Source organism: Plecotus auritus (genome assembly GCF_963455305.1).
Source record: "Plecotus auritus genome assembly, chromosome: 13".
NCBI classification, from domain to species: domain Eukaryota; kingdom Metazoa; phylum Chordata; class Mammalia; order Chiroptera; family Vespertilionidae; genus Plecotus; species Plecotus auritus.
In genome coordinates this window covers 29,796,484-29,823,229 of record NC_137779.1, presented here as the reverse complement: position 1 = coordinate 29,823,229, position 26,746 = coordinate 29,796,484, and the positions used below count along the sequence as shown (strand labels likewise).

General features: G+C 58.8%; 1 protein-coding gene across 3 annotated transcripts; it reads right to left on the bottom strand.

Annotated features, from left to right (window-relative positions):
• On the bottom strand, positions 1–26,617 carry UPB1 (beta-ureidopropionase 1). Of its 3 annotated transcripts, none has more exons than XM_080649814.1 (10): positions 26,403–26,617; positions 22,389–22,560; positions 18,478–18,565; positions 12,870–12,964; positions 10,337–10,498; positions 7,848–8,017; positions 4,895–4,976; positions 4,115–4,157; positions 2,848–3,002; positions 1–1,291 (listed from the first exon to the last, which is right to left on the bottom strand). In XM_080649814.1, the coding sequence occupies exons 1-10, from the start codon at positions 26,504–26,506 to the stop codon at positions 1,208–1,210; spliced, it is 1,155 nt and encodes a 384-aa protein (XP_080505940.1). In that variant the 5' UTR covers positions 26,507–26,617; the 3' UTR covers positions 1–1,207. The 3 variants fall into 3 exon arrangements, with proteins under 3 accessions (XP_080505940.1, XP_080505939.1, XP_080505941.1); XM_080649813.1 differs by having other exon boundaries at positions 22,290–22,560; positions 26,403–26,542; XM_080649815.1 differs by lacking the exon at positions 10,337–10,498 and having other exon boundaries at positions 26,403–26,598.
• Positions 26,618–26,746: the final 129 nt, after the last annotated feature.

Sequence of the window (26,746 nt, the reverse complement as noted above, 5' to 3'; positions counted from 1 at the left end):
AAAACGTCGTTGGTATTTGCTAGGGATTGCACTGAATCTACATTGCTTAGGGCAATACTGACATCTTAGCCACAGGGAGGCTTCCAATCCATGAACACGGGTGGTCTTTCCACTTATTTATAGCCTCCTCTGATTTCTCTCCGAAATATTTTATAGTTTTCATTGTCCACGTCTTTTACTTCCTTGGTTAATTCCTAAGTGTTTTATTCCTTTTGATGCTATTGTAAGTGAAAGTGTTTTCTTAATTTCCTTTTCAGATTGTTTCCTGTTAGTGTATAGAAATGCAAGTGGTTTTTGTGTGCTGACGTTGTATCCTGCTGTCTTGTAGAACTCATTTTATTAGTTCTGGTCCCACTTCCGACACTGGGATCTGTATCAACCGGGGTCCAACAAGAGAAGCAGAAACAGTAGACTATACATGGAGAGATTTATTGCAAGGCATTGACTTGGATCGTGATGGGGCTGGACAGAGAAGTCTGACATTGGGAGAGCCCGTTGCCTCAGGCAGAACTTTCTCGTCGGGGACTCTGCTCACAGGGCCTTTTGGTGACTGAACCGGGCTGCCAGGGTCATCCAGGGTAATCCCACTCGCTCAGTTCACTGGCTATGGTGACTGAACCGGGCTGCCAGGGTCATCTAGGGTAATCCCACTCGCTCAGTTCACTGGCTATGGTGACTGAACCGGGCCGCCAGGGCCATCCAGGGTAATCCCACTCGCTCAGTTCACTGGCTATGGTGACTGAACCGGGCCGCCAGGGCCATCCAGGGGCTCCGGGTCGGCCTCGCCCACTCCCGCTGGCACACACCTCCCTCGCTGACCCTGGAGTTGCTGATAGTCTAAACGGAGAAGTGGGGGACCTCGGGACGGGGCAGCCCATCTGTCTAGCTTCAAATCAACCTGCACAACCAGTGCCTGGGATATGTTTGCTCGGAGGTAAAAGTCACAGAACAGAAATCAACCGGATTAAAGCACACAGTTCCACGCATTTAGTCCCATCACCTCTATCCAGCCCCAGACACTGTCATCGCCTCAGAAGGAAAGCTCGTACCCAATAAGCAGGCACCCCTCATTCTACCCTCACCATCGGGACGTTTAAGGATCGATGTGGACAGCAACGTTATCAGGGCATCATCAAGAAGAACGGTCACACCTGCCGACCGGCTGCGGGCAGAGGTGCCCTCCAGGGCGGGCAGGGCTGAGGGCCAGCTACTCTTTCACGATGTGGGGGCGGTAGTTGGGTTTGACGGCTTCCGCCAGCTCCCGCGCGTACATGTCGTATCTGCCCGTCATCTGGAAGCAAAGCAGGTGCCTCAGAGGTGCCCGGTTTATGCGTGCCCTCGCACGCGCCACCACCTCCTGCCGCTAGAGGGCAGGCAGGGGACAGGCATGGCTCCCGAAGGCTGGTCTGCAGGACCGTCCGGGTCAGATTGTAAGACAGAGAGGCAACTCGCCTGACCTCCCGGCAGGGGGCACCGGACTCCGGGGCGATGCCAATGTGACTCACACCCCGGCCCCTCCTTCCTGTTCATCCAGAAGCTGTGACCTGCCCTGAGGCCAGAAGGGGGACGGCCCCGTGGCCCTGCAGACCCCAGGCGAGCAGCCCACAGCCCGGGGCACCAGCCAGTGGCGGAGGTGTCCGGGATGTGCACCGTGGTCTCCTGGCTCTGGATCTGGGGGTCCGTCCCTCCATATGGCACCTCATCGTGGACACAGATGGAGGCTGGGAGAGGGTGGGGTGGGCCTGGAAAGCCCACCCGGAGTGCTCACACCCCAGCATTCCCTCCCTTCCATGCCGCCCCCCGCCCCCAAAGCCTGGACCGGAAGGAGCTTGTGCCCATCACCCAGCCTGGGAAACCTGCTTTCAAAGAGTCACTAATGAGCAAACATTCTTCTGATGCTTGGTCCCAGCTTCTCATCGGCAGATGCCTCCCTTTGTCTGAACTTCCCAGGAGCAGAGGCAGGCCGGGCCGGGAGGCGGGCCGGGGGCAATGCCTTGTCTGTCTGCTGAGGATCTGAGACTCGGGGAAATGCCGGGGACCCAGGCCAGGCCAGCTGGACCCACAGCCCTGCTTCCTCCTGGACACGCTGGGCAGTCATTCAGGCATGACAATGGGACATTCACTTGCACGTATGATTTGCCTACAAGTGGGCGCTGAGTCGGCGAAAACACTGCCCGGCGCTGATTCAGCGATCTCTGTGTGCGCCCGTGGTGACGTGCCACCCTCCGCGGGGGCCCAGCCCATGGCTGCCACTACCCCCTGCCAGGCGGGGGGGCACCTACGCGCCTCTCCTGATTCCTGGGGTCCAGAGCTGCTCAGGGCATGCACGTGAAGCCCCTCATTTTACACACGGAAGCACGAGGCCCAGGAATAGGGGGGGCTGCTGCGGCGACTGAGCGAGGACGTGGCCACGCCCGGCCTGGACTCCCTTTCTCTCCGCGACCCGCTTCCCTCCCTGTCCAGGCCTGGACCGTGGGGCCTGGCCACGGCAGAGCCAGACGCACGCATTCATCTTGTGTTAGTGCCAGTGCCTGGGAGGGAAAGGGATCGGAGGAGCCCGTCCATTCTATTCCCCGGCAAAGCAGACGGAGATTCATTCGTTCGCGGGCGCCCAGGATCTACATCAGACGAGAGGGGGTTTGCCGAGGTCTGCTGCCTGGGCACCATTTCAGCCGGGGGTTGCTCCATGTGAACAGCCGGCTGGGCAGGCCAGGGCCTGCAGGAGGCGGGGACCAGCCCTGGGCTCCACGCAGAGCCCCCCGCGGGCTGTCCCCCAGGGCCACCCCGCAGCTGCGGTGCTCAGCCCGAGAGGAGGACGGGGGCTCAAGCGGGGGACTCGGGACCCACCTTGAAGTTCCAGACGTCGTTCACCTGCCGGCACAGGTTGAGGTTGAGCTCGGCCACCAGCAGCCCGTCCCGGGTGCGGGAGAGGCCGGGCGTGCGGCTGCTGTCTGGGGCGGCCACGTAGCTGGAGCCGTAGAAGTAGCCGAAGTCCTTGTGAGCTGGGAAGGGGCACGGAGCGCGTGAGCCCCGCGGGCAGGCAGCGGGCAGGCCTGTGGAGGGACGCCCGGCCCAGGGACGCACGCCCTCCCCAGCTCTGCCAACGGAGAGCCCCAGGCCCTGCCTCTCCCCCCACTCCCCGCCGTGGCCCTGAGGGTCCAGCCCGCGGCTGCAAAGCCACCCTCTCAGCCCTCCCCTCTGCCTCCGGGACCGTGTCCCCTCTGTGTCCCCTGGAAGAGTGTCGGCTCTTGGCTCCCACCCTCAGCCGCCCACAGCCCACGGAGCCGCCCACAGCCCACGGAGCCGCCCACAGCCCACGGAGCCGCCCACAGCCCACGGAGCCGCCCACAGCCCACGGAGCCGCCCACAGCCCACGGAGCAGAGGGCTCTCTGTGCGGCCGCTTCCCGTGGTGGCCCCGCCAGCTGCCACCTGTGCCCTCGCTCCCCGCCCTGGCCCCCAGGAAAGTGGGCTGACAGCGGCCCCACAGGCCTACCAGGAGGAGGGCAGGGCCCCGCAGGGACCAGGGCAGAGCAGGCGCCCAGGGGCCCTCATCCCCTGTCTCTCCCCCTCCCCACCCCCCGCCTCTCCCATTCCCCGGCTGCAGGGAGGCAGCGGGGCTGGGAGACTGAGTCGGGGCCTGGGGGATGCTCCGGGGGCCCTTCGGGAGGGCTTTCCTGGAAACTAACCCACTGGGCCACCTCGGGCTTCCCGGGCACAACCTGAGCCTCCCAGGGGACCCTCCTCAGTGAGCGGGGCCTCTCCCCCACATTCCTGGCCAGGCAGATGGGGCCGGGAGGAGGGGTTCCTAGCCGAGATACGGTGTGGATTCCAGGACCCCAAGGCCAACCTGGCCAGTGACTGGGTGCCTGCTCGGCTCAGGGCTGGGGTGGGCAGACTGGGACAGAGGAGAGGAAGTGGGGTCTGCGCACCCCAGTCCCAAGGGAGGGAAGGATGGAGTCCAATCCCACCCTCTGATCCCCACCCGGGGAAGGAGCGGTCACAAGCCCAGGACAGCCTGCCCATCCCCGGCACACACCGCCCCGCCGTGGGGAGGGAGAAGTGAGGCCCCCCCCACCTGCAGCCACGGGGAGGGGAGGCTGGGGCAGAGCGTACCTTTCTTCCCGTCTCCAGAGGTAAACTCGTGGGGGAAGTACTCCTGGGGGACAGAAGCGCAGTGAGCGGCCCGTAGGTGGCACCCCGGCTCTGCTCACCGCACAGGCGGCTGGCAGACTGGCCGGTGCTCAGGGGCCATCAGCAGGGCTGATCACACGTCCCGCTGAGGCCCGGGGCTGGGCGGGACGCAGACCAGGCCGCCCGCAGCAGGAACCCGGCAGCCAGGCCCCGGAGGTGCCACTCTGCTGGGGGACCCCGCGGAGGCCCCGGCGTGGGGCTGAGGTGGGCGTAATGAAGCCCCGTCCTGGGGCTGGGAGGCGGCGAGCGGCTGTCCGCCCTGTTTCCCGTCTTTTCCCCAAAGCCTAGGGGCACCCACTCGGCAGGGTATGGAATCACCCGGTTCCTTCATGTTGTCAGATCAGAGCCCTTTCCTGTGGGAACCTGGGTGCTCTCACACCGACGGGTGTTCTGGGGAGCGTGCGCCCCGATGGGGAGCACGAGGCGGGTGACTGTGACGGATGCGCTGTGCGTGGCAGCCCAGGTCACCCCGGGCGTGGGGCCCGCGGGGAATCCACGCCACCAGGTCCTCAGTGCACACAGGGCGAGCGCCCTGCAAAATGGTTTCCGCCAAAACCAAGCCGGCAGACCCAGAGGAGAGACGTGCTGATGTCTCTACGGGTAACAGGGCAGACAGCACCCCTTCCCCGCAGGGTGCCCGCCGCCTGTGGCTCCGTCCCCTCCTCGCACCCCTGCAGGCCCGGGTGTCACCCCGGCCCTTACCTTGCCCACGCGGTTGATGGCGCAGGTGAAGCAGTGGTTGGCGATGGCCGCGTTCCTGGCCTCGATGGGCCACATGGACTCACTGTGAGAGAAGAACGAGAGGAATGGGTGCCGCTTCCCCCCACATGGCTGCCCGGCCTTTGGGAGAGGGGGGGCACGGGGCGGGGGGACAGCCAGGGAGACTGGCCGTGCCTGTGGGTGGCCCCGTGCTCAGCCCCAGGCAGGAGCAGCCCTGGGTCAGACCCCGCCCTGAGCCTCAGCTTCCCTCCCTGAAAACCCTCGAAGGGAGACAGACAGTAGAGACCGAATGACCGTGCAGGCGAAGCTTCCAGAGGGGGCGGCGTGGCAGGATCCACACCTGCTACTTCTCCGCGCTCCCCGCCTCCCCGCGGAGAGGAGCCCCCCCCCAGGCTGGGCAGAGCCTCACCTGGAAACGGCCCCTGCGAAGGCCCTGCCCCCCACCCCCACCCCGCTGTGTCACTGGCAAAGCAGCCCCGCAGGGAGGGACCCCGAGGGAGGGAGCGTGGGCCAGGGGGAGGGGTGGGTCCTGCAGCAGGTGTCCCCGCCCCTTTCCGGGGTCCCCTTTCCCGGGGCCTTTCCGGTTTCCTCTTCCGAACCCCGAGTCTCTAAGAAGAGGCTCCCTGCTCTCTCAGTGGCCCAGGAAGGAGGCAGCCTCCGTGCAGCTGAGCTGGGGGCTGCCCTCAGTCCAGCACCTGCACGGGGCGGGGACGTGGCCCCAACCGGAGACCCGTCCTCCTCCGGCCACCAACTACAGTGTGCCACGGGGCTCAGGGGCCTGCTGGCCGCTGATTCTCTTTTTTTAAATATATTTTTATTGATTTCAGAGAAGAAGGGAGAGGGGGAGAGAGATAGAAACACCAGTGATGAGAGAGAATCATGGACCGGCTGCCTCCTGCACGCCCCACACTGGGGATGGAGCCCACAACCTGGGCCTGTGCCCTTGATGGGAATCGAACCGTGACCTCCTGGTTCCTGGGTCGACGCTCCACCCCTGAGCCCCGCCGGCCGCTGAGTATGTCCTGTCTGGGGAGCATCACCGAGGCTCAGGAGTGACAGGCAGAATGCCCGCCCGGAAAGACGGGGCGACTGGAGCGGAACGCCCGGAACCTTCTTTCCCGTCAGCTCGCACCTGGTTTAACCAGGGAGGAGGTGGAGGGGGCGGGCGCTGTCACCAGCCTCGAGCTCAGGAGGATTCACGCGTCTGGCGAACAACAATCACGGGCTTGATTGAGGGTCCTCATTTGGCTGCTCTCCCGCAGCTGCGAAGCGGAGCTGACAAAACTTTCAAGAAAGGATTTTTACAGAAACACGCCCGTAAGTGACATTTGCAGGGACGGAATAGACAGTCACAGGGCGAGCGGCATAAAACATCTCCCTTGCTATTCTCCAGGGAGGGTGCGCTGCGTGGGACTCAAACCCACAGCTGGCGGCAAACTTGGGCTCCCAGAACAAGCGAGGGAAAGGAAGCGGGGGGTGCGTGAGAGCCCAGCACGTGCGGGAGTCACACGGAGCCCAGCGGGCCGTGGGGACATCTGCCGCATTCCCAGCGCGGCCCCGCGAGCCCCTAAAAATACCCAGAGGGGGAGGAGGCGGAACGCGGGGGGGGGGGCGGCAGCTTCCTGAGGAACCCACGTACGTGGCCGGGCTTCGACCACGCGGGCCGCGTGTGACCGTCAGGGCGACTCAGTGCATCAGAAAAGCACGTCAAGCCCTGGCCGGCGTGGCTCAGTGGATAGAGCGTCGGCCTGCGGACTGAAGGGTCCCGGGTTCGATTCCGGTCAAGGGCACGTATTTTCGGTTGCAGGCTCCTCCCCGGCCTGGGCCCTGGTCGTGGCGCATGCAAGAGGCAACCCATCGATGTGTCTCTCACGTCGAAGTTTCTCTCTGTCCTTCCCTCTCCCTTCCTCGCTCTACAATCCATGGAAAATACCCTCAGGTGAGGATGAACACCAACAACAAAGAAAACGCTTTGCAGTTAGAAACAAGGTTCAGAGCCGGGGCGGGCGTTAAGGGCCCTCCGCTCCGACTCCCTCACTTGCTTGGTGCCCAGGTGCCGGCCCTTCGTGCAGTGGGTGCTGCAGGCAAGAGGCTAGGCTTCTGCGGGGCCCCCGCCCCCCGCACAGGGGCTGTGGCGGGGGAGCTGACGCTGGCCAGACACCCCCTGCTGTGGCACGCGGGAAGGTCTGTGACTCCTGACGGCTGGGGGGCGAGTGGGATCCCTCTCATCTCCTCTCCGGCTAGAATCACCCAAAGCACCTCACCAAGCAGCCCCGAGGGGGAGGGCAACGGGCAGGCGGCATTGGTGTGTTCTGTTTCACGGAAAAGCTGGTTGAACATAAACACGCAGCCCCAGGCTCAGATTTGTTAGGCGCCTGCCTGTTCCCCAAACCACCTCCAGGACCCTCCTGGATGCCCGCTGCCCGGGAACCTGAGCGCCCCAGAGCCTCCCAGATGCCCGCTGCCCGCTGCCCGGGAACCTGAGCGCCCCAGAGCCTCCCAGATGCCCGCTGCCCGGGAACCTGAGCGCCCCAGAGCCTCCCAGATGCCCGCTGCCCGGGAACCTGAGCGCCCCAGAGCCTCCCAGATGCCCACTGCCCGCTGCCCGGGAACCTGAGCGCCCCAGAGCCTCCCCGATGCCCGCTGCCCGCTGCCCGGGAACCTGAGAGCCCCAGAGCCTCCCCGCTGCCCGCTGCCCAGGAACCGGAGCGCCCCAGAGCCTCCCCGCTGCCCGCTGCCCGGGAACCTGAGCGCCCCAGAGCCTCCCCGCTGCCCGCTGCCCGCTGCCCGGGAACCTGAGCGCCCCAGAGCCTCCCCGATGCCCGCTGCCCGCTGCCCCGGAACCCGATCGCCCCAGAGCCTCCCCGCTGCCCGCTGCCCGGGAACCTGAGCGCCCCAGAGCCTCCCAGATGCCCGCTGCCCGCTGCCCGGGAACCTGAGCGCCCCGATGGTGGCCGAGGGGTTGAAGATGATGTCGGCCCCGTTGACGCTGTACAGGAGCCAGTTGAGGGGGTGGTGCCGCCCGTAGCAGATGTTCACCGCGATCCTCCCGAACGGCGTCTGGAACACGGGGTGGCCCAGGTTCCCCTCCATGTAGTAAGTGGACTGGAAGACAAAGGGCCGTGGGTTGATCTTTTTCCTCTTGGAGGGAGGGAGAGAGAGAGAGAGACATCCATCGCGGCCTCCTGCACGCACCCTGGCCGGGGATCGAGCCCACGGCCTGCGCGTGTGCCCTGACTGGGAATCCAACCGGCGACCTCCGGGTCCATGGGACGATGCTCCAACCAGCCGAGCCACACCAGCCAGGGCCAGGGCCGGATGCGGAAGCCTCTGAGCTGGAGGTTTCGCTGTCCTCAGACTTGGCAGAGAAGAAAATATGGCCCGTTCCCCAAAAGTGACCCTCGGGGTGTGGCTCTCCTTTAAGTTCGAAATTTCCATGTCCTCCAAAACAAAGAGAACCCCCAGACGTAAGAGCTACGAGCCAACCCCAGGGGACATCCCCGTGGCTCGCGCATTTACCCGCAGTTTCTTTTGTGACGTCAGAAAACCCCCCACAGCAACTTCCTCAGCGTCTCGAGGTTCAGATGGGTTGGGTTCCGGTCACGGTACAAGGAAAGGCTGAGGTCTGGTCAGGGTTAACCTGAGCCGGTCACTGTCCTCACCGGTCACATGTCCCTACAAAGGTTAGAGCCCGGCCGGCGTGGCCCAGGGGTTGAGCGACAACCTAGGAACCAGGAGGTCCCGGTTCGATTCCCGGTCAGGGCACATGCCCGGGTGGCGGGCTCCATCCCCAGTGGGGGGCGTGCAGGAGGCAGCCGATCAGTGATTCTCTCTCATCATGGATGTTTCTCTCTCTCCCTCTCCCTTCCTCTCTGACATCAATACAAATATATTTTAAAAAAATAAAGAAGGTTAGAGCTGAAGGGACCAGAGCTCATCAAGAGCACCCCTGCCCGCCCGGGGGGTGGAGGGGAAGGCGGGAGCCTCCGTGGGCACGTGACCTGCCAGCTCACGAAGGCCACTCTGAGCCTGGAACTCCCCCCCTGCGAGGGCTCGTCCCCGCCAAGTGCCTGGGCACCCTGCAGGCTGAGGGGTCCCTACAGGCAGACAGGCGGAGGCCGTCCTGCCGTCCCTCCCCCTCCCTTGGGTGCTGGCCCTGGGACACTGTCATGGACGGCGCTGAGGGGGGCAGGGGTGGGCGGGGGTCCTAAGCCGACCTGTCCCGGAGCATTTCGCTCCCTCCCATTCATTTCAACACGCAGCAGGGGCAGCGGCCGGGGTGTGCCCACGGGTGGACGCCGACGCAGATCCTGGTGCATGAGACAAGCCCTTCCTATCTTCCGAGCTAACGATTAATCCAGGGTAAACAGGCGAGGGCACATCTCCCGGCCCCGTCCAGCTGTCACTGAGCAACACCGAGCTTCCCTCTCCCCCGGGGACCTCGCTGGCTCTGCGGGTCCTTCCTCCTCTGCCTGACCAGCCGAGAGCGGCCGGACCCCCACAGTCAGGGAGGGTCACGGTGGACTGGGGCTGCCACAGCCCGAACAGCGGCTCAGACTTCAGATCTTGGGTTCTAGGTGGAGTTCATGCCCCTCCTTCGTAGGCCCACCCTCTCCATCCTACCAACCCACAGATTAGCATTAACCAATCGAAACAGCTCCCGCAACTGAGCCCGATGGCAGCTCCGCCTGACACGCGTGCAGAGATGCACACAGCCGCCCAGTGTCACCAGCACGTGGCAGTGGCTCACTCGGTTCCCACGTGAGCACAGACAAGACCCCGCCCTCCACACAAGGGCAGACCGAGAAAGGCAGGGAGCTCACGCCTGCGAGCGGCCGCAGGGATTGGCTCCCGTCTGTGCATGACCGCTTTTGGTTTAATTTACATACTACTGCCTTCGGAGGAGAATTTCAGGAACCAGATCAGGTGGTATTCAAAAAAAGAAAAAGCCCCCTGACTGGTTTGACTCAGTGGATAGAGCGTCGGCCTGTGGACTGACAGGTCCCAGGTTCGATTCCGGTCAAGGGCATGTACCTGGGTTGTGGGCACGTCCCCAGTGGGAGGTGTGCAGGAGGCAGCTGATCAGTGTTTCTCTCTCATCGATGTTTCTAACTCTCTATTTCTCTCCCTTCCTCTCTGTAAAATATCAATAAAATATATATTTTTAAAAAATAATAAAATAAAAAGCCTCTGTGCTAAAGGTGCTTTGGACTCTCCCAGGAGTCCCCCCGCCCCCGAGTCCTATGCACTCAGGTGATGCAGGGCTATATGCCCCACCCCCACCCCCCCGAGCCCTGCAGCCCCACTGTGCGCTGGCGTCACATGATGTGACACGACCTGGCACAGAACTTCCGGACAGAAAGACCCCCTGAGCTGGACGAGGGAAAAGCGAGCAGGCGGGGCTGGCCGTCGGGGGCGGCTCACCTCGTTGAAGTCGCCCACTCTGGGGATGTGGTTCTTCCTGGTCTTGCCCAGGACCGCGCCCGAGTTGGAGATGACGACAGCCGTGTTCCACAGCACGTCCCCGTGCTCTCCGTCCCGCTCCAGGATCGGGGAGACCACCACCATGTTGTGCTTCTTTGCCAGCTGGGAAAATGAGAGACGGGGCCGAGTCCGACTTTCCAGTCAACGGCCGTGGGTTCCCACTGAAGAATTCAGGGCTTCTTCCAGATAACTGGCCTCCGCTCGGAGCCAGCGCTTGGCGTGGGGAGGACGGAATGCCAGGGCGGCCCTGAGGCCCGAGCTCAGGGACACGGGCGCGATCGCTGTCCTTGTGCGCGGCTGGGGGGAATGTGAAATGGTGCGCCCTCGTGCAAACAGGATGGCGGTGCCTCAGACGTTAAAAGTATGGCATTACCACACGGTCCAGCAATTGCACTTCTGGGTGGAGACCCAAAAGCATGGAAAGTAGAGTCTCGAAGATCTGTTCGCACCCCACGGTTCACGGCAGCATGGTTCACCACAGCCAAAAGGTGGAGGCGACCCTGTGCCCACCTGTGGGTGAAGGCTATGGCCACACCATGGAGGACTATTCAGTCTTAAAAAGGAAGGGAATTCTGACACACGCTACAACATGGATGAACCCTGATGACATCAAGCTAAGTGAAATAAGCCCGCCGCAAAAGGGCGAACACGCACCGTGTGGGCCCACTCCTGTGCAGGATCTACAGTCGTCAGACTCAGACGTGGAAAGTGAAACCGCAGCTACCAGCCGCTGCGGGTGGAGGGGAGTGTTCATTGGGAACCGAGTTTCAGATTGACGAGATGGGGGAGTTCTGGAGATTTATGCACAGCACGATGAGTGTATATGTTGAGCTGGACACTTACACAGGATTCAGATGGTAAATTCCATGTTATGTGTTTTTAATACAATAAAAAATAAAAGAAGGATAATCACCTTACTTCATGTAGATCTTCATAGAAAGGCTCTCTGATACTGAATTCCTTTGTCTCAAATAAGAGCATCGTCAGGACCTGGTGACCGGTGGGATGAACAGCCCCAGCCAATCATTTATCTTCCAACTCTAACTAGCCAATCATTTATCTTCAACTCTAACTAGCCTATCATTTGTCTTCAACTCTAACTGGCCAATCATTTGTCTTCAACTCTAACTAGCCTGTCATTACCTCTGGCCTTAAAGACAGAAGAGAGGGAAAACACGGGGGGGGGGGGGGGGGGGGACGGGGAGCGATGCCATGAGCCATATACCAGTGGCTGTGAGTCCCCAGGCCCCTCTGGATGCAGACAGGTGTCCCCTGGTGCCATTTCTCATTCCCACTCTTCCTTTCCTCTTCCTCTAGCCCTGGCGCAGGCGTGCCATCTGCAGTCACCTCCTGACCAGCCTGGCACTCTTCCCTCCCCCAGCATAGAATCAGCCACATGGTGGGTGAGAGATCCCCCCCCCCACTAGAACACTGGTGTTTGGAATTACAACGAAGTACTGACAGAATCACCATGATTACAGTTCTGCTCAGAAAACCCTCAAAATACGTAGACACTCTGAAATGGGCTGTGGAGGAAGGAAAGGAGTCCCCTTCAGTTGAGAATGAAAGGCATTTGGCCCCTCCTCGTGGGGATGAGCTCCTGTCTGTAACTTCTTTGCATCGTAAGGGTGCTTTGGGGAGCAGTTTCACGAAGACCCCGTTGCCAGAGCATAAAATTCATTCTTTCGACAACAGGGGGGTGGGGGCATGCGTGGGGAGGGGTTTGGGATGGGAATGGGGGGATGAGGACAAATAGGTGATACCTTAATCAATAAAGAAATTAATTAAAATAATTCATTCTTTCACAGCGTGCCCCTCAGTGGTCTCGGTGCACGCGCAGAGTCGTGCGGCCGCCACCACAAGCTAAGGGCAGCACATTGTCATGACCTCGAGTGGAAACCCGAGACGCATTAGCGGTCGCTCCCCGCCCCCTCCCTGTCCAGCCCCTGGCAACCACTAATCTGCTTCCTGCCTCTGTGATTTGCTTCTTCTGGACATTTCACATAAATGAGACCCTACAACACGTCTTATGAGGTTTTAATCAAGAAAAATGAAAGCCAGCTTCTACGCGGAGGAAGACGGGCCACCCAGGCAGACAGCAGGCGGACGTGCCCAGTGCTGGGCAAGGGCCCACTTTGTCCCTGGCCCCCGAGTGCCAGCTCGGCCACCTGCTGCTACAGAGCCTGCCACGGGGTCCCCCGGGCCACCCGCCCTCCCCTGGCTGAGGCTCCCTTCCCTGAAAAAGCCATTAGGGGCTCTTCTGGCTCCGAAACCGTGATTTTAAGCGAAAGTACAACTTTTGAAAAAGGGCAGTAAACAGCCTTATCTAATCTGATCTGGCACCACAAGCAGCCGGCAGGTATGCTTCCTGTGGGGCCACGCCCAGCAGCGGGGGGGGGGGGGGGGGAAGGCCCTCGCTCTGCGCCTGGCACGTGTCTGGCAGCTGCTGCCAGGGGAGCAGGTGACGGCCTACCTTCTGGCAGAAGCTGGTGGTGGGCCCGTCCTCGGCTGACTCGGCAAACTCCGTCCACGGGAGCTTCTCTCGCGTGCAGAACGCAAAGGGCATGGCTGCAGGAGGAGAGGCTGGCATCAACCCGCGCTCAGGGCCCCTGCGGGGAGCGCCTTGGCCTGGCAGCGGGGTCCCCACAAGAGCACCCCACAAGAGCACTCGGCCCTGAGTGCCTCGGGCTGGCTTCCAAGTCCCCCCGCCTTCCCCCGCCACCCCTGCCCCCAGCTCTGGACAAAGGACAGACCCTAAGCTTTCAGGCTTCAGAGCAAAATGAGGAGGCCAGGGGCCTCACCTATAGTCTTAACAACTGCAGCACAGACTGAACAGACACCCACCCTCCCGGGCACAGCAGCACTGGTCACAAGAGCGGAGAGGGGGGGGCACCCAAAGGCCCACAGAGGGAGGAATACTGGGTGCACCGGTTAATGATGCGAATTTTTTCCAATCGATGAGGTTACACATATGCTGACATAGATGTGATTTGATATGCAGGCTATTTTGTTGTATTGACAACAAGCTTCAAAACTTCATGTCAAATTTTCTGAAGGTGTTAACATCATACATATTTTTACGTTTAAAAATGTTGAATTTCATGCCAAAAAAAGAGCATTTGCGGGAAGTTTTAGTTCATTACTTTATTTTGAAGAGAAGTGCCGCTGAAAGTGATCGTATACTTCGGGAAGCGTAGGGTGAACATGCTCCATCTCAAGACACTTGTGAACGCTGGTTTAAACGCTTTAAAAGGGATGATTTCGATGGGAAAGACAAAGAACGTCCAGGTCAACCGAAAAAGTTGGAAGACCAGCAAGGACAAGCATTATTGGATGAAGATGCGGGTCAAACTCAAAAACAACTTGCAGCAAAGATTACACGTTGCTCAGCAAACAATTTCCGACCGTTTACAAGCAATGGGAAAGATTTTAAAGGAAGGAAAATGGGTGCCACATCAACTGAACAAAAGACAAATGGAAAACCGAAAAGTCATCAGTAAAACGTTGCTTCAACGGCACGAAAGAAAGTCTTTTTGGCATCGAATTGTGACTGGCAATGAAAAGTGGATTTATTTTGAGAATCCCAAATGCACAAAATCACGGGTTGATCCAGGTCAACCTCATCGCTACTGACAACAAATAATCAATTTGAACCACGCTTTGATCGTAAAACAACCACAATGGGCCAGAAGACACAGCAAAGTAATTCTGCTTCATGATGACACACCATCACACACTTCAAAACCAGTTAAAGACACGTGAAAAGATCTTGCCTGGGAAGTATTAACCCGCCCGCCGTGTTCACCAGACCTTGCTCCTTCAGATAATCACTTGTTCCGATGGATGGCACACGCCCTTTCTGACCGGCACTTCAAAACGTACGAAGAAGTGGAAAATGGGGTCTCTGAATGGTCTGCCTCAAAACAAGAGAAGTTCTACTGGGACAGTATCCACAAATAACCTGAAAGATGGGGGAAATGTGTAGCTAGCAATGGACATTACTCTGAAACACTTGTGATGTTTCTCTTGAAATTATGGCGTTTTCTTTGATTACAAAATCCACATTTTTAACCAGTTAATAGCTAATCCGCCCTTTTAACCGGTATCTGCACTTTTAACTGGTTAAAGCTAACTCGCATACCGGTAAAAAATGCGGATACCGGTCCACGGAGAAGGAAGAGAATAGTTAGCACCCCCATTCCTTCCAGTCCCAGGAAGCCTGGGATGAAGATGGTGTCAAGTGCAAAGAGGCCACCGGTGGCGCCACCCCCTCTCAGCAGCCAGGGGTGGTGGCCAGGGAGGTGCCTAAGTGGGCACCAGGCTCTGCCAGCAGCAGCCCGGTGGGGGCCTTGGCAGCAGGCTCACGGCTCCCCAGGCTCCTCTTCGGCGAAGAGAGATGAACTGTCTGGAGGAAGCCAACAGAAGAGCTGTTGACAGCAAACCCCGTCCTTAATGAGCATTCCTTCTCAGCTTTCAGAGCATTAGGGGAGACTCGGCGCCCCAAGAGAATAGCACCTCCCGCCCCGATTTCATTTCAGACGGACGAGCGCTCCCAATTTCTCCGTCTCCACTCTTCCCATTTTAATGGCTTCGTTTCCTGTTTACACACCCACCGCCATGTCAACAAACTTTCCAAAGAAGGATGTGGGACGGAGGTGGGGCGGGGGGGGGGGGGGGCTGGCTGCCAAGTCCCAAGTACAGTTTCCAATTCGAGGGGAAGGGGGCTCCCCGTTCATTGAACCAACACTCCCAGAGTCAGGCGTTGAGCCTAGAGCTGGCCCTGCCCGCCGGAGCTGCCAGTCTCGATAGAGCAGCTGAAGTATAACCTGGGGGGGCTGCAGGACGCCACAGAATGCCCCGTTCGGTGCCGGGGAGTCCCCAGGGCCCCTCGAGGAGGAGGTGCCTGTGCGAGGCCGTGATGGATGAGTGGCAGTTTTCCAGATCCAAGAGAGGGGAAGAGAGTTGGTTAAATCATCCAATGACGATTGTTTAGTGTCTGTCATACACCGGGATTGTTCGAGCCACTGAAGAGAAAAACGGGGTGGGGGAATGAAGACACAAAACGTGGCCCATTGCCGAAACCGGTTTGGCTCAGTGGATAGAGCGTCGGCCTGCGGACTGAAAGGTCCCAGGTTCGATTCCGGTCAAGGGCATGTACCTTGGTTGCGGGCACATCCCCAGTGGGAGGTGTGCAAGAGGCAGCTGATTGATGTTTCTCTCTCATTGATGTTTCTAACTCTCTATCTCTCTCCCTTCCTCTCCGGAAAAAAAGCAATAAAATATATTAAAAAAAACCAAAAAAAACAAAAAACGTGGCCCGTCGTACAATGACAAAACCGAACGACACCCAGACTGGAGCTTGCAGCCTAAGGGAAGAGTCAGGAAAATCGGAAGTGACGTAACCAGAAACTTGAGAGAAACGCCTGGGTACAGACGGCAGACTGGACTCGCACCGTGATCCTTTCCTGAAACCCCACCCGCACGGCAGAACAGGGATTTTTACGTGAAGGTAGAAGCCACCAAGGATGGGGCACTGAGGGAGGGACAGGAGCCACAACATCTAGGAGGCTGGAGAGGATACCTCAGAGGACAGGAAACGGAGTCCCTCCGGCCTCGGAAGAGCCCAGGAGGCACCCCCCCCCTCCACCACAGGCCCTCGCAAGCTCAGGAGCCAGAGGCGCCGCGTAGCTCTGAAGGTCGGGAGGCAGGGAGGGGTGACAAACCCGAAGGATTGGTTGCAAGTCTGTTTAAGAAGCAGTTGGAGGCCCAGATCCACCCTCTACTTAGTAGAGGCTTAGTAGAGTCTACCAGAAGAGGCTGGGACGCGCCCCGCCTGCCCTGCAGAAGGCCACGGGCTCATTCTCCAGAGAGAGTTAGGCAGAGGGTCGCTGGCCCTGGGGAAACCAGGACAGAGAACGGCACAGTGTCCAAAACAGAGGGATTAAGTAAACATCAGTGTTCTGGACCCCTGTTCTCCCTCTCTTCTTGGCAGGAGATCAGAGGGATCTTCTCCGGAGCATCTGACCGGTCTGAAGGGAATGACCTGGAGACAATACCGTGGGGGATTGCATAACCAAGAGCGAAACTGGGTCATCCTACCATGAAGCTCGATGAAGAAACCCCCCCCCCCTGCAAACTCAGAGATTGCAATCGGCTTGTTCACCCCCAAGTCTTAAAATAGAACCCATCAGGGGGGAAAAGAGACCAAAAGGAGTAAGAAGGGACTATGTAGGAAGAAAAAAAAATAATTCTTAATATCTTCAGAGATAAGAGAAGATATTGCAATTACAAAATAAAAACAGGACGTGATAAAAAAGGAACTTTCAGATAAAAAAAAAACTCTGATAAGCTCAAAATATGAGAGCATAAACCAAAGACTGAATAGCAGGCTGAATGACAAATTAGATAAAATCTACCAGAGAATTGAGGGGGGAAAAAAGAGAGGTAAAATAAACAAACAAATAAATAAATAAATATTTAAAAAATAGGAATTGAGCCCAGAGTTCCAATATCCTAATAGCAGGATATCCGGAAGAAAGCAGAGAAAAAAAGAGGGGGGGCGGAAATCACTAATGAAACAATGTAAGAAAATTTCCTAGATCTGAAGGACCCAAATTTCTAGACTGGAAATAACCCATGGACTGCTTAGAACAGTGGATTAAAATAGATACAACAGCACATCATTATGCAATTTCAGAGAATTAGAGAGAAAGAGGAGCCCCTACAACCTTCTAGAGAAAACTATCTGATGCCGGAAGACAATGGAGCAAGGTGTTTAAACTTCTGAAGGAAAATGATTGCTGACCTAGAATTCTATACCCAACCAAACTATCAACCAAGTCACAAGAGAAAGGTCCCCAGAAGGTTACCTCCCATGTGCTCTTTCTCAGGGAACTACAGTTGACCCTGAAAACATAGGGGTTAGAGGCACCAACCCCCCCCCCAGCAGTTGAAAATCTGCGTATAACTTTCGATTCCCCCAAAACGTAATGACTGATAGTCTATTGTTGACCAGAAGCTTTACCAATAACATAAACAGCCGATTCGCACGTATTTTGTGTGCTATATATATTATATACTGTATTTTTACAATAACGTAAGCTAGAGAGAAAGAAAATGTTAAGAAAATACATATTTACAGGACTGTACTGTGCTGTATTTATTGATACTGTAAGTTTAGGTTGTCTGTTTGGATGAAAAAAAAAAAATCCATGTATAAGTGAACCTCACAGTTCAAATCTACGTTATTCAAGGATCGACTGTACTCCACCTAAATGAAGGAGCAAACCAAGAAAGAGGAAGGTGTGGGACGGGAGAATACAAGAGCAAGAATATAAGTCCCAAGAGCAAGGCAAAGGGACTCCCCAGGATGACAGTGATGGGGAACCCCAGGATGACCCTGGCCAGCAGAGGGGACACCCAGCTCAGACCCGAGAGAGTCAGAAGGCCGTGGGACACGTGCCTTCCAGGAGATGAGGCCAACAGACAGCTTTAGGAAACTGGCAGCGAGTTGGGGTAGAGTTTGTGGCAAGTCCCAGGGAAACAGAGAGCTGTCAGGGAAAGAGACCCAGGCGCCAAGGAGCGCAGCTGGAGGTGATTACAGACGTCACTGTGCCGGCTCCTGGGACCTGGGCAGTGCGAAGGCGGAGGGGCCCTGGCCAGTTCAGCTCAGTGGACAGAGCATCGACCTGCAGACCGAAGGGTTCCAGGTTCTCTGGTCAGGGGCACGTACCTCCGTTGCCGGCTCCTCCCTGGCCCTCTCTCTTAAAAAAAAAAAAAAAAAATCCGGTGGAAAAATACCCTCGGTGAGGCTTAACAAAAGGAGGAAGTGAAAACAGATTCAGAAGGATTTGGGAGGAAGAACTGATAGGACCAGGTGACAGACTGGGGCGTGTGAGAGGGAGGGAGAGAGGCTGGGCTTCCTGGGTTTCTGGTTTTGTTGACAAAGAAACTTTCTAGGGGTGAGAAAAGAAAGGAGACTTTAAAAACAGTGGAGCAGACGCTATCAACAGGGAGGTAATGCAGCATTGCCTGAGGGCGGCTGAGACCCCCCCCTCCCGCCCCCCACCAGAGAGACTTACTCCACGCCTCCTGGAAACAGATGATATTGACCCCGCACATTGCAGCTACCTCCACGATGGACTCTATGCGTCTGTGAAGGGCGGAGACCTGGCGATTTAAAAATGAGGGTTAGGGGAGCATGTGAGATCTCGCTTCCAAACAGTATTGTCAGTTTGGATCAAATAAACTCACAAATTCTCTACAAATGTGGACGTTTCTTACATTGGCATTTGCTGGCAGGATACATACATATATATATATATGTTTTTTAAATTTCAGAGAGGAAAGGAGAGGGAGAGAGAGAGAAACATCAATGCTGAGAATAACTGATAGGCTGCCTCCTACACACCTCCTCCTGGGGATCGAGCCCGCAACCCGGGCACATGCCCTAGACTGGAATCGAACCTGGGACCCTTCAGTCTGCAGGCCGACGCTCTATCCACGGAGCCACATCGGCTAGGGTTGCTGGCAGGATTTTAAAGAAGCCCACCCAGGACCACCCTGCAGGCCCAGACCCGGTGCCCGGTACCAGCACGGGCCCCTTGCACCCCACCCTGCATCAAACTGGGTGAACTTGGGAAGGACATCAAATAAAGACACTCTCCAACCTGGTTGGAAGGGACCTTATCAGGCACCTGCCCTGAATGGACCCCTAACCTTGCCTCTGCCTCCAGGGGCATCGAAGTCCCCTCCAGGACAGGAAGCTGTGGGCAGCAGAGGCAGACCGCTCCCCCAAGGCGCTGACGAGGCCTGTGCGCACACCTCTGGATTGAGGTTGAACTCAGAAACTATTTTGTTTGATTGTCTTTCTCTGCCAGCTACCGATCATTAGCCATCATACTTACATTTGTTCTTCGGGTTTTTCTATAGAATCCAACTGTTTAGGATTGCTGAACGTGTGTGTAAAAGATAACGGCTAACACTCCTGCTATGGCTTACGTAAATGTTATATTAGATGCAAAATACAGAAAGATGAGATAGACAGCAAAACTCGGATCGTGATGTACCTGCCCTTGCCCTGATGGGGAAAATTCGGCCTCAACTCACATTTCGTGGTGACAGGATCGCCCGCCCCGTCCCCAAATGTCAGCAAGAGGATGTTGATACTGAGACTTCCTAGGAATGAGACTTCCTAGGGCTGTGACGGCACTATCCCAGCCAGAGCTGGGTCGTCGGTGCCTTCTTCCGACTGACTTACGACCAAAAGGGGGAATTGGGGACAAAAAGGGGCTCTGTGGGAAGTGACTTCACAGGGTGATCTGATCACAAATTCCTAAGGAGGCGGGTCATGTCGGCAGCCGCTCCTCAGGCCTACACCTTCCTCGGCAGAAGGCTGTCTTTGTGGTAAGCAAGCCCTACACCCTGCCCTGGTCCCCGGGCGCCCATCTTTGAGAGGGCTCTCCCTCTGACCGCTCAGAAGTGGAACAGCCCTCCGTAGAGCGTGGAAACCTGGGGTCGACCCTGCCGTCCGGCTCCTGCCTTGCTTCCCCCCACCTTCTCACGTGACCCCCCTTACATTCCCTCCTTAGTTTCCAATGCCCCAAATAAACTGCAGACTGTTCTTCTCGGGGCAAGATTTGCGATTTTGCTTCCTGGCAATGTTGTCAGTTTGGGCTCAAGGAAATTTATAAAAATTCTCTAAAAATAAATGAAACCCGGGGATTAGAGCACATGAGTTCTATGGGTGGAGACCCTTTTAGAACGCACCCCAGCCCACAGGGAACCACAACCCCCACCCCCCACCTGGGTCAGCTGCTGGCGGGCGAGCAGGGCGGGGAGGTTCCGACAGCACATTCTGTCATCAGGTCCAAAATCTACATGAAAAGGGGGAGCTGCAGAGGCTCTGGGGTCCCTCACACCCTCGCTACGGCCTTTCTCAGCCTCAGTGTCCCTGACTGGAGAATGGGGAGCACGCTGCCTGCCTCGTGGGGTTGCCGGAAGGATGCACTGCTATGAGGATGGTGGTTACTGCAAGAATAGGGGGTGGGGGGAACGCCCAGTGGGCCTACCACACTCAGGACATCCCCTGGTTTAACTGTTCCCTCGCCCCAGGACACAGTCCACTCCCAACCCCCACCCCCCCGCCATACACATTCCAGGCTTCAGGAAAGCCTTATCCTGCCACTTCTAAACTTTATTTATTTGTTTGTTATCCTCACCCAAGGACATTTTCCATTGGCTTTTAGGGAGAGGGGAAGAGAGATGGAAACAGATATCCATGTGAGAGAAACACATCGATTGGTTGCCTCCTGCATGCGCCCTGACCAGGGCCCGGGCCGGGGAGGAGCCTGCACGCACCCTAACCAGGATCCCGACCAAGGTATGTGCCCTTGACTGGAATCGAACCTGGGAACTTTCGGGGTCCGCAGGCTGAAGCTCTATCCACTGAACCACACCGGCCAGGGCCTCGGCTTCTATTCTCCTGTGTGTCGCTCATCGTTGAATGGCTCGCCTTTCTCAGCTGTGTCCTTGGCCAGGGATGTGCTCTCCCCTCCCCTCCGCCCCCCTCCCTGGATGAGCTGTCCGTGTCTCCCGCCGCGGGGAGCGTCTCCTGGGAGTCCCGAGGTGCCCCTGCGTGCCCCGGCCTACGTGTGCCCCTGCGGTGGAGCTGTTCCCATGGCGCCGTCACATTCCTCCACCGGCTGTCACTCCCATGACCCCAGGAGGAGTGTCCCCCACCTTCCCTGTGTCCTCAGCACCATGGCTGGCTCCTGGGAGACGTGCAGCGGGGTTTGCTCGGAGAAAGGGACCCGGGAAGCCGCTGAACACCCCGAGAGCACGAACTCTTCACGGTGTTCTCTCCCCTGCCAGGCTCGCACCCCGGCCCCACGGATGTTTGCTGGGGCTCACAGCGTGCAGAGCGGGATGCTAGGCTGGCCCAGCACCCCTGCCCCGACCACCTGACACCCTGGGACCGTTAAGGAGAGATGTTGACAATCAGCTCATCTGAAAATCAGAAACCTTTCCATCCAACCAACGCAGAGGAAGGCCCGGCCGGCGTGGCTCAGTGGTTAAGCATCAACCTAGGAACCAGGAGGTCAGGGTTCTATTCCGGGTCAGGGCACAGGCCCGGGCTGCGGGCTCGATCCCCAGCGTGGGGCGTGCAGGAGGCAGCTGGTCCATGATTCTCTCTCCTCATTGGTGTTTCTGTCTCTCTCCCGCTCCCTTCCTCTCTGACATCAATAAAGATATATGAATAACAATAATAAAGAGCAGAAGAAGAACCGAAGTGAGGACAATGCAGAAACCCGACCTGGAGTCCAGTTGATGCCCGGTGTCTCGAGAACCCCTAGGGATTCCCGAGCACGCGGCAGCCGGAGGACGCCTCTGCAGAGAGGGCTGGGCGGAGTGAGCAGCTGGAGGAAAGCTGCGAAGACGTGTACACAGCGCGCCGCCCGCGTCCGGGACAGCAGGTTTCTTTAGGGAAACACAGGTGCTGTCCCGCTGGCAGTCCTTGTAAGCTCATAGCAAACACCTATCACATTCCCGCAACCCCGCGGGCACCATCAGCTGACAGACACCTGGGTACAGTGAGTCCTGGACAAGGCAGAGGAACTCGGGGACAGAAGGGCAGGTCCTGACTGGTGGGAGGCTGTGAGGCGGAGTTCCGTGGAGAGTGCGAACCAGCCACAAGGGCTCCATCCCCGGGGGAAAATGGAGCCAGAGATCCACGGCAGAAGAGGAAGCAGAGGTGGAGGTGGAAAGGTAGAGGTGAGAAGCGAGGGGAGGCAGAGAAAGGGGAGGAGGCAGAAGATAAAGAAGAGCAAGAGGGAGACACAGGCAGGCGGGGAGGGGGGCGGTCAGGACAGAGGAGTCTGGGCACTCGAGGTACCTGCTGGCCGAGACCAAGCGGCCGGCAGGGGGCTGTGGGTGTGTCCAAAGCCCAGAGCGGCCCGGCCCGTGTGTGTATTTCGGGGCGAAAGCACCGCACCTGCTTGGCCACGGGGGCATCGGCGGGCAGGGGGATTCTGTTCTGCACAAGCCCCACGCGCACGGTCCGCGGGCCCCGCAGCTGCTCCTCGGCCGCCTCAAAGGCGTATCCCTGCAGCTCGAAGTCCCCTTCGGCGGCGGATTCGAAAGCCCTGCCGGGCAGGTCGAGCTTCCTAAATGGGCAGAGAAGAGGGGAGGTGATTGGCATGCGCGCTGAATTAAAATGCCCCGACCCCAGTCATTCATCAGGCAGGGAAGAGGTCACGTGTCCTGGCGGGAAGGCGCACAGATCCCGGGCGGGCAGCGTGGCTCAGGGGTGGAGCATCGACCTGTGAACCAGGAGGTCAGGGTTCGATTCCCGGTCAGGGCCCAGGCCCGGGTTGCAGGCCTGATCTCCAGTGGGGGGGCGTGCAGGAGGCAGCCGGTCCATGATTCTCTCTCGTTGATGTTTCTATTCCTCTCTCCCTCTCCCTTCCTCTCTGACATCAATAAAAATATATATTTAAAGGAAAAAGAAGGCATACAGAGCAGTCCAATAGCAGGGCGCACATGCGGGGAGCTGGGGTGGGGCCTGGAGGAGGGGGAGGGCCTGGACCCGGCACTGCGTGTGGACTTAGGCTGATGGTCACTGGGGACATTCCAGCAGGTGGCAGAGGTCAGACCTGGCCAAGGGAGGGGTGTGGGGGCGGGGAGGGGAGCGGCAGGGAGACTGGTCAGGAGCTGGGGTTTTGGAGTGGCTGAAATCAGGGTGGAGATGAGTCTCAGCAATCAGCACAGGAGCGGGGAAATGGAGTCCCCAAAATGCGTGTGGACTAGAATCAGAGGCTCTGCTGAGCCTGGTGGGGGGGGGGGGGGTGCGCCGTGATAAGAGAGGGGGCTATTGAGAACCGGGCTCAGGGAATAGCTGGGTGGAGAGGCCGGGACTGAGAGCGGGACAGAGGGCCCTGTGGCCCTTCACACCGAGGACTGCAAGTCTCCCGAGATCCCCACCGTCTGTCTGCTGCTGCTCCCGCGGGGAGGGGGGGCGGTGCGGGGGGCTGGGGGCAGGGGGCGGGAGGCGGTCCCACGCTCAGTGCTGGATGGATGGGCCTGGCGCGGGCCCACGTGTCCAGGCTAAAGGCCCGAGCGCTCCCTGGTCTGTGGTTTATTAACAAAGGCCCGTGGGTGATTGCCAAAGCCTCCCCCGGGAGCGACCGTGGGCCCCGTGGCAAGCACCTGCGGCTCGCGGGTGGCCCCGGCTGGGGCGGCCTTGCCAGCTAGGGACGCGGTGGTTATGAAATACCCCGGGAACACATCAAAAAACAACCTGACAGCCGTTATCTAATAATAATACTCCCCTCCCACCTGAAGTCACTTTCTTCAAGAGGGTTCTTTCAAAATCACAGGCCTGTCAGCCAAGCCCCTGCCGCCCCTGCCAGGCAGTTCCCACATGACGGCCCTGACAGCTCCCGACACGGGCTCCGCCCCTGACAATCAGCTCCTCTCCTCCGGCAGCTGGGAGGGAACAGCGGAGCCCACACCTCGCCCCCTTCGCCGTGACTGCCTCGGAGACGGCCCTTCCCTCCGCAGGGCCTCCATCCCGAGGGCTCAGCCCCACGACCAGGCCCCGGGGTGGACGGAGAAGGAGAAGGCAGTGACCATCAGCCTAAGTCCACGCCAGGGAGCCGCACCCCGCCGTGGGGAGGCCCGGGCGGCCAGTCCTCGGCCTGCGGTCTCACGCCAGGAGGAGAGCAGGTGGAGGGGGTCTGGTCTCAGGTTTGCAGCCCGGCGATCACCATCACCTGGATGATGCCCCTCCGCCTCCGCCACCTTTCCCGACCCGCTGCCCACAGCTGCCCGCTCTCCCCCTCTTCCCACCACCACCCCCTGCCTCCTCGCCGTCTATGCTGAGTTGCGCCTCCAGCCCTCAGTCCCGGCAGACACTCTCTCTCCCGGGCCTGAGGCGATGCGGGCCAGGCCCCTCCACTTTCTTGGGGCTCTACCTGTCCTCAGCGTTCCCCTACAGCAAGACTTCCCCGCCCTGGGGTTATCCAGGGGGTTCATCGCCACGCCTTGGAGAACCCCTTCAACCTCGAGCCCCATTCCTTCAAAACAGGGGCTGTGCCCCCGAAGGTATGGCCTGGCGATGTGGTGGGGTGCAGATCAGCCACCACCGAGGAAGAGCAGAGACCAGCAAATGAACCCCAACCTCACACAAGGTGGGGGGGGGGGGAGGCGGGCAGGGGAGGACCTGTGCTGCCCACCCCTTCCCTTGGTCCCTATAATTGGGGGTCTGCCCCGCCACCCCACATCCTGCTACGAAGGCCCCCACCCCTCCTGGGCTCACCTCTAACTTCAAGGAGGAAAGCCCATCACGTCCTGTCCTGGCCCAGACACCTTCCAGGCCCTTCTCCTGGGCGCCTACCTCTCCACCCAGGGTCCAGGCACCATCACACAGGATGGGGCCCAGCTCCCGCCTCCACAGCAACCTCTCGCTTCTAGAACTTCACCTCTCCCCGCGTTGGAAATAATTAGCTGAGAGCTTTGTTACAAACGAAACACGTGCTCATGGGGGGGAATCGAACAGGGAAAAACGACATCAAATGAAAAATAAGCCCCCCCCCCCTGCTCCATCCTACCCCTCAGCCCCCGTCCTGAACTCCAGAGATGACCCACCCAATTTTTTTTGGAGCGGGGGGGGGGGGGGGCAACCAAAATTTTTGGTGGCCTTGTTTCAACAAGGCTGAAAAAGCCCCCCCCCCTAAAAAAACAAAAAAAAAACACCCACAGCCCTATTCTCATCCCTCGCACAGTAGCCTGAGGTGCCCCTTGTTTTAAGACTCATGGACACCTTTGGAGCCTCCCCGGTGGCGAGCCCTGACAGGTTTGTTTGGTGGGAAGTGGTATTCCAGCATGAGCACACTGCGGGGGGCCCTTGGAGGTCACCCGGTCCTGGCATCCTCTTTGGGTATGAAGCGGCCCTTCTGGCAAAGTTCTGGACCTCTCCCACCCCGAGGCAGCTGCTCTCCTTTATCATCCACCAGCAGTGAAAACGCCTTTGGACTGGAGGCCTGGCCTCCCTGCCCAAACGCCACAGCACGGGCAGCGGGAGAACCACTGATCCAAGCCACACCCTCACGCGGCTGGGGAGCTGATCAGGTTCCTGCCTTCACGGCACTGCCAAGGCCAGGGAGCCCACCAATTGGCAAGGAAGTGGAAGGGCAGGGAGCCAGAAGCTGCGTGGGGTCAGAGTTTGGATTTCACTGCAGAGAGTCATGGAAATCCCATATAGGCCTTTAAGCAAAGGAGCAATAGGCTATGATTTACATTTTCCGGTTGCTTTGAGAAAAGGGGACTGAAGAGAACCCGGGTGTGTGTGGGGGGGAGGGGCAGTGTCTTCTGCCTTGGTCAACCCAGGGTCCAGCAGGGCAATGCCCTCAGAAAGCCCAGGACGGGCTGCGAGTGGGAAAACATTTGCACTGAGCGTAGCCACCAACGCCCATGGCTTGCCAAGTGGGAAGGGTTTCTTGACCCCCCCAGGTTCAGCAGGCCTCTCCCTCCAGGGGACCACCAGAGGTCTCCCCAAGAAGCGGCTGGGGCTGGGCAATCAGGTGGGTGACCTGCCGGGGGCTCTGGCGGGAGGCTCTGACCAGCACAGACACCAGAGTACAGGCCCTGCGGAAGAGTCCTGATCACTGCAAGCGAGGAAGAAGAGTTAGGTGGCCACAGAGAAAGCCTCAGGGAGCAAAATACCCGTCCTTTCCCTTCCGGTTCCGGGCAACAGCGGGGAGCAGTGGCTTGGAAAGGTCACGCCAGCCTTGTCTGGCCCCTGAGCGGCCCAGAGCCGGCACATCTAAACTTCTTATGGTCTCTGCTTGCCTCTCGGGACTTCGTGACCGGCCCTGCAGACCCTGAAGCACGCTGCCTGGTCCCCGGGCCCACATTCCCCACACTCGCCGGCCCCAAGGTACATTCCCGCGGCCACCCCCCCCCCCCCCCCCCCCCCCCCCGGCTCCCCAGCCTCTGGGCTCCAGACCTGGTCTCCTTGCCATAGAGAAGGCGTTTCACCTCCCTCAAGTCTGCGGGCGGCAGGTGCTTCTCCAAGCACTGCTCCAGCGACTCCCACTCAGGCTCCGCCATGGCTGGAGATGTCCAGGCCCCAAATGCCTGCCCTTTACCCCCGGGCGGGGAGCAGAAGGAGGAGGAGATGGCCAAGTCCGCAGACGTGCCCTCCCCTCGACGCTTTACCCTTCTGCCCCCAGAGAGCTCCCTGAAGACACGCCCCTCCTCATACCTTCGCAGCGCGCAGCCAATCAACGCTCCAGAGCTTCCCTGGCGGCCCCGCCCCCTGCCCTTCGCACCTCCCTCGGCACACGCCGG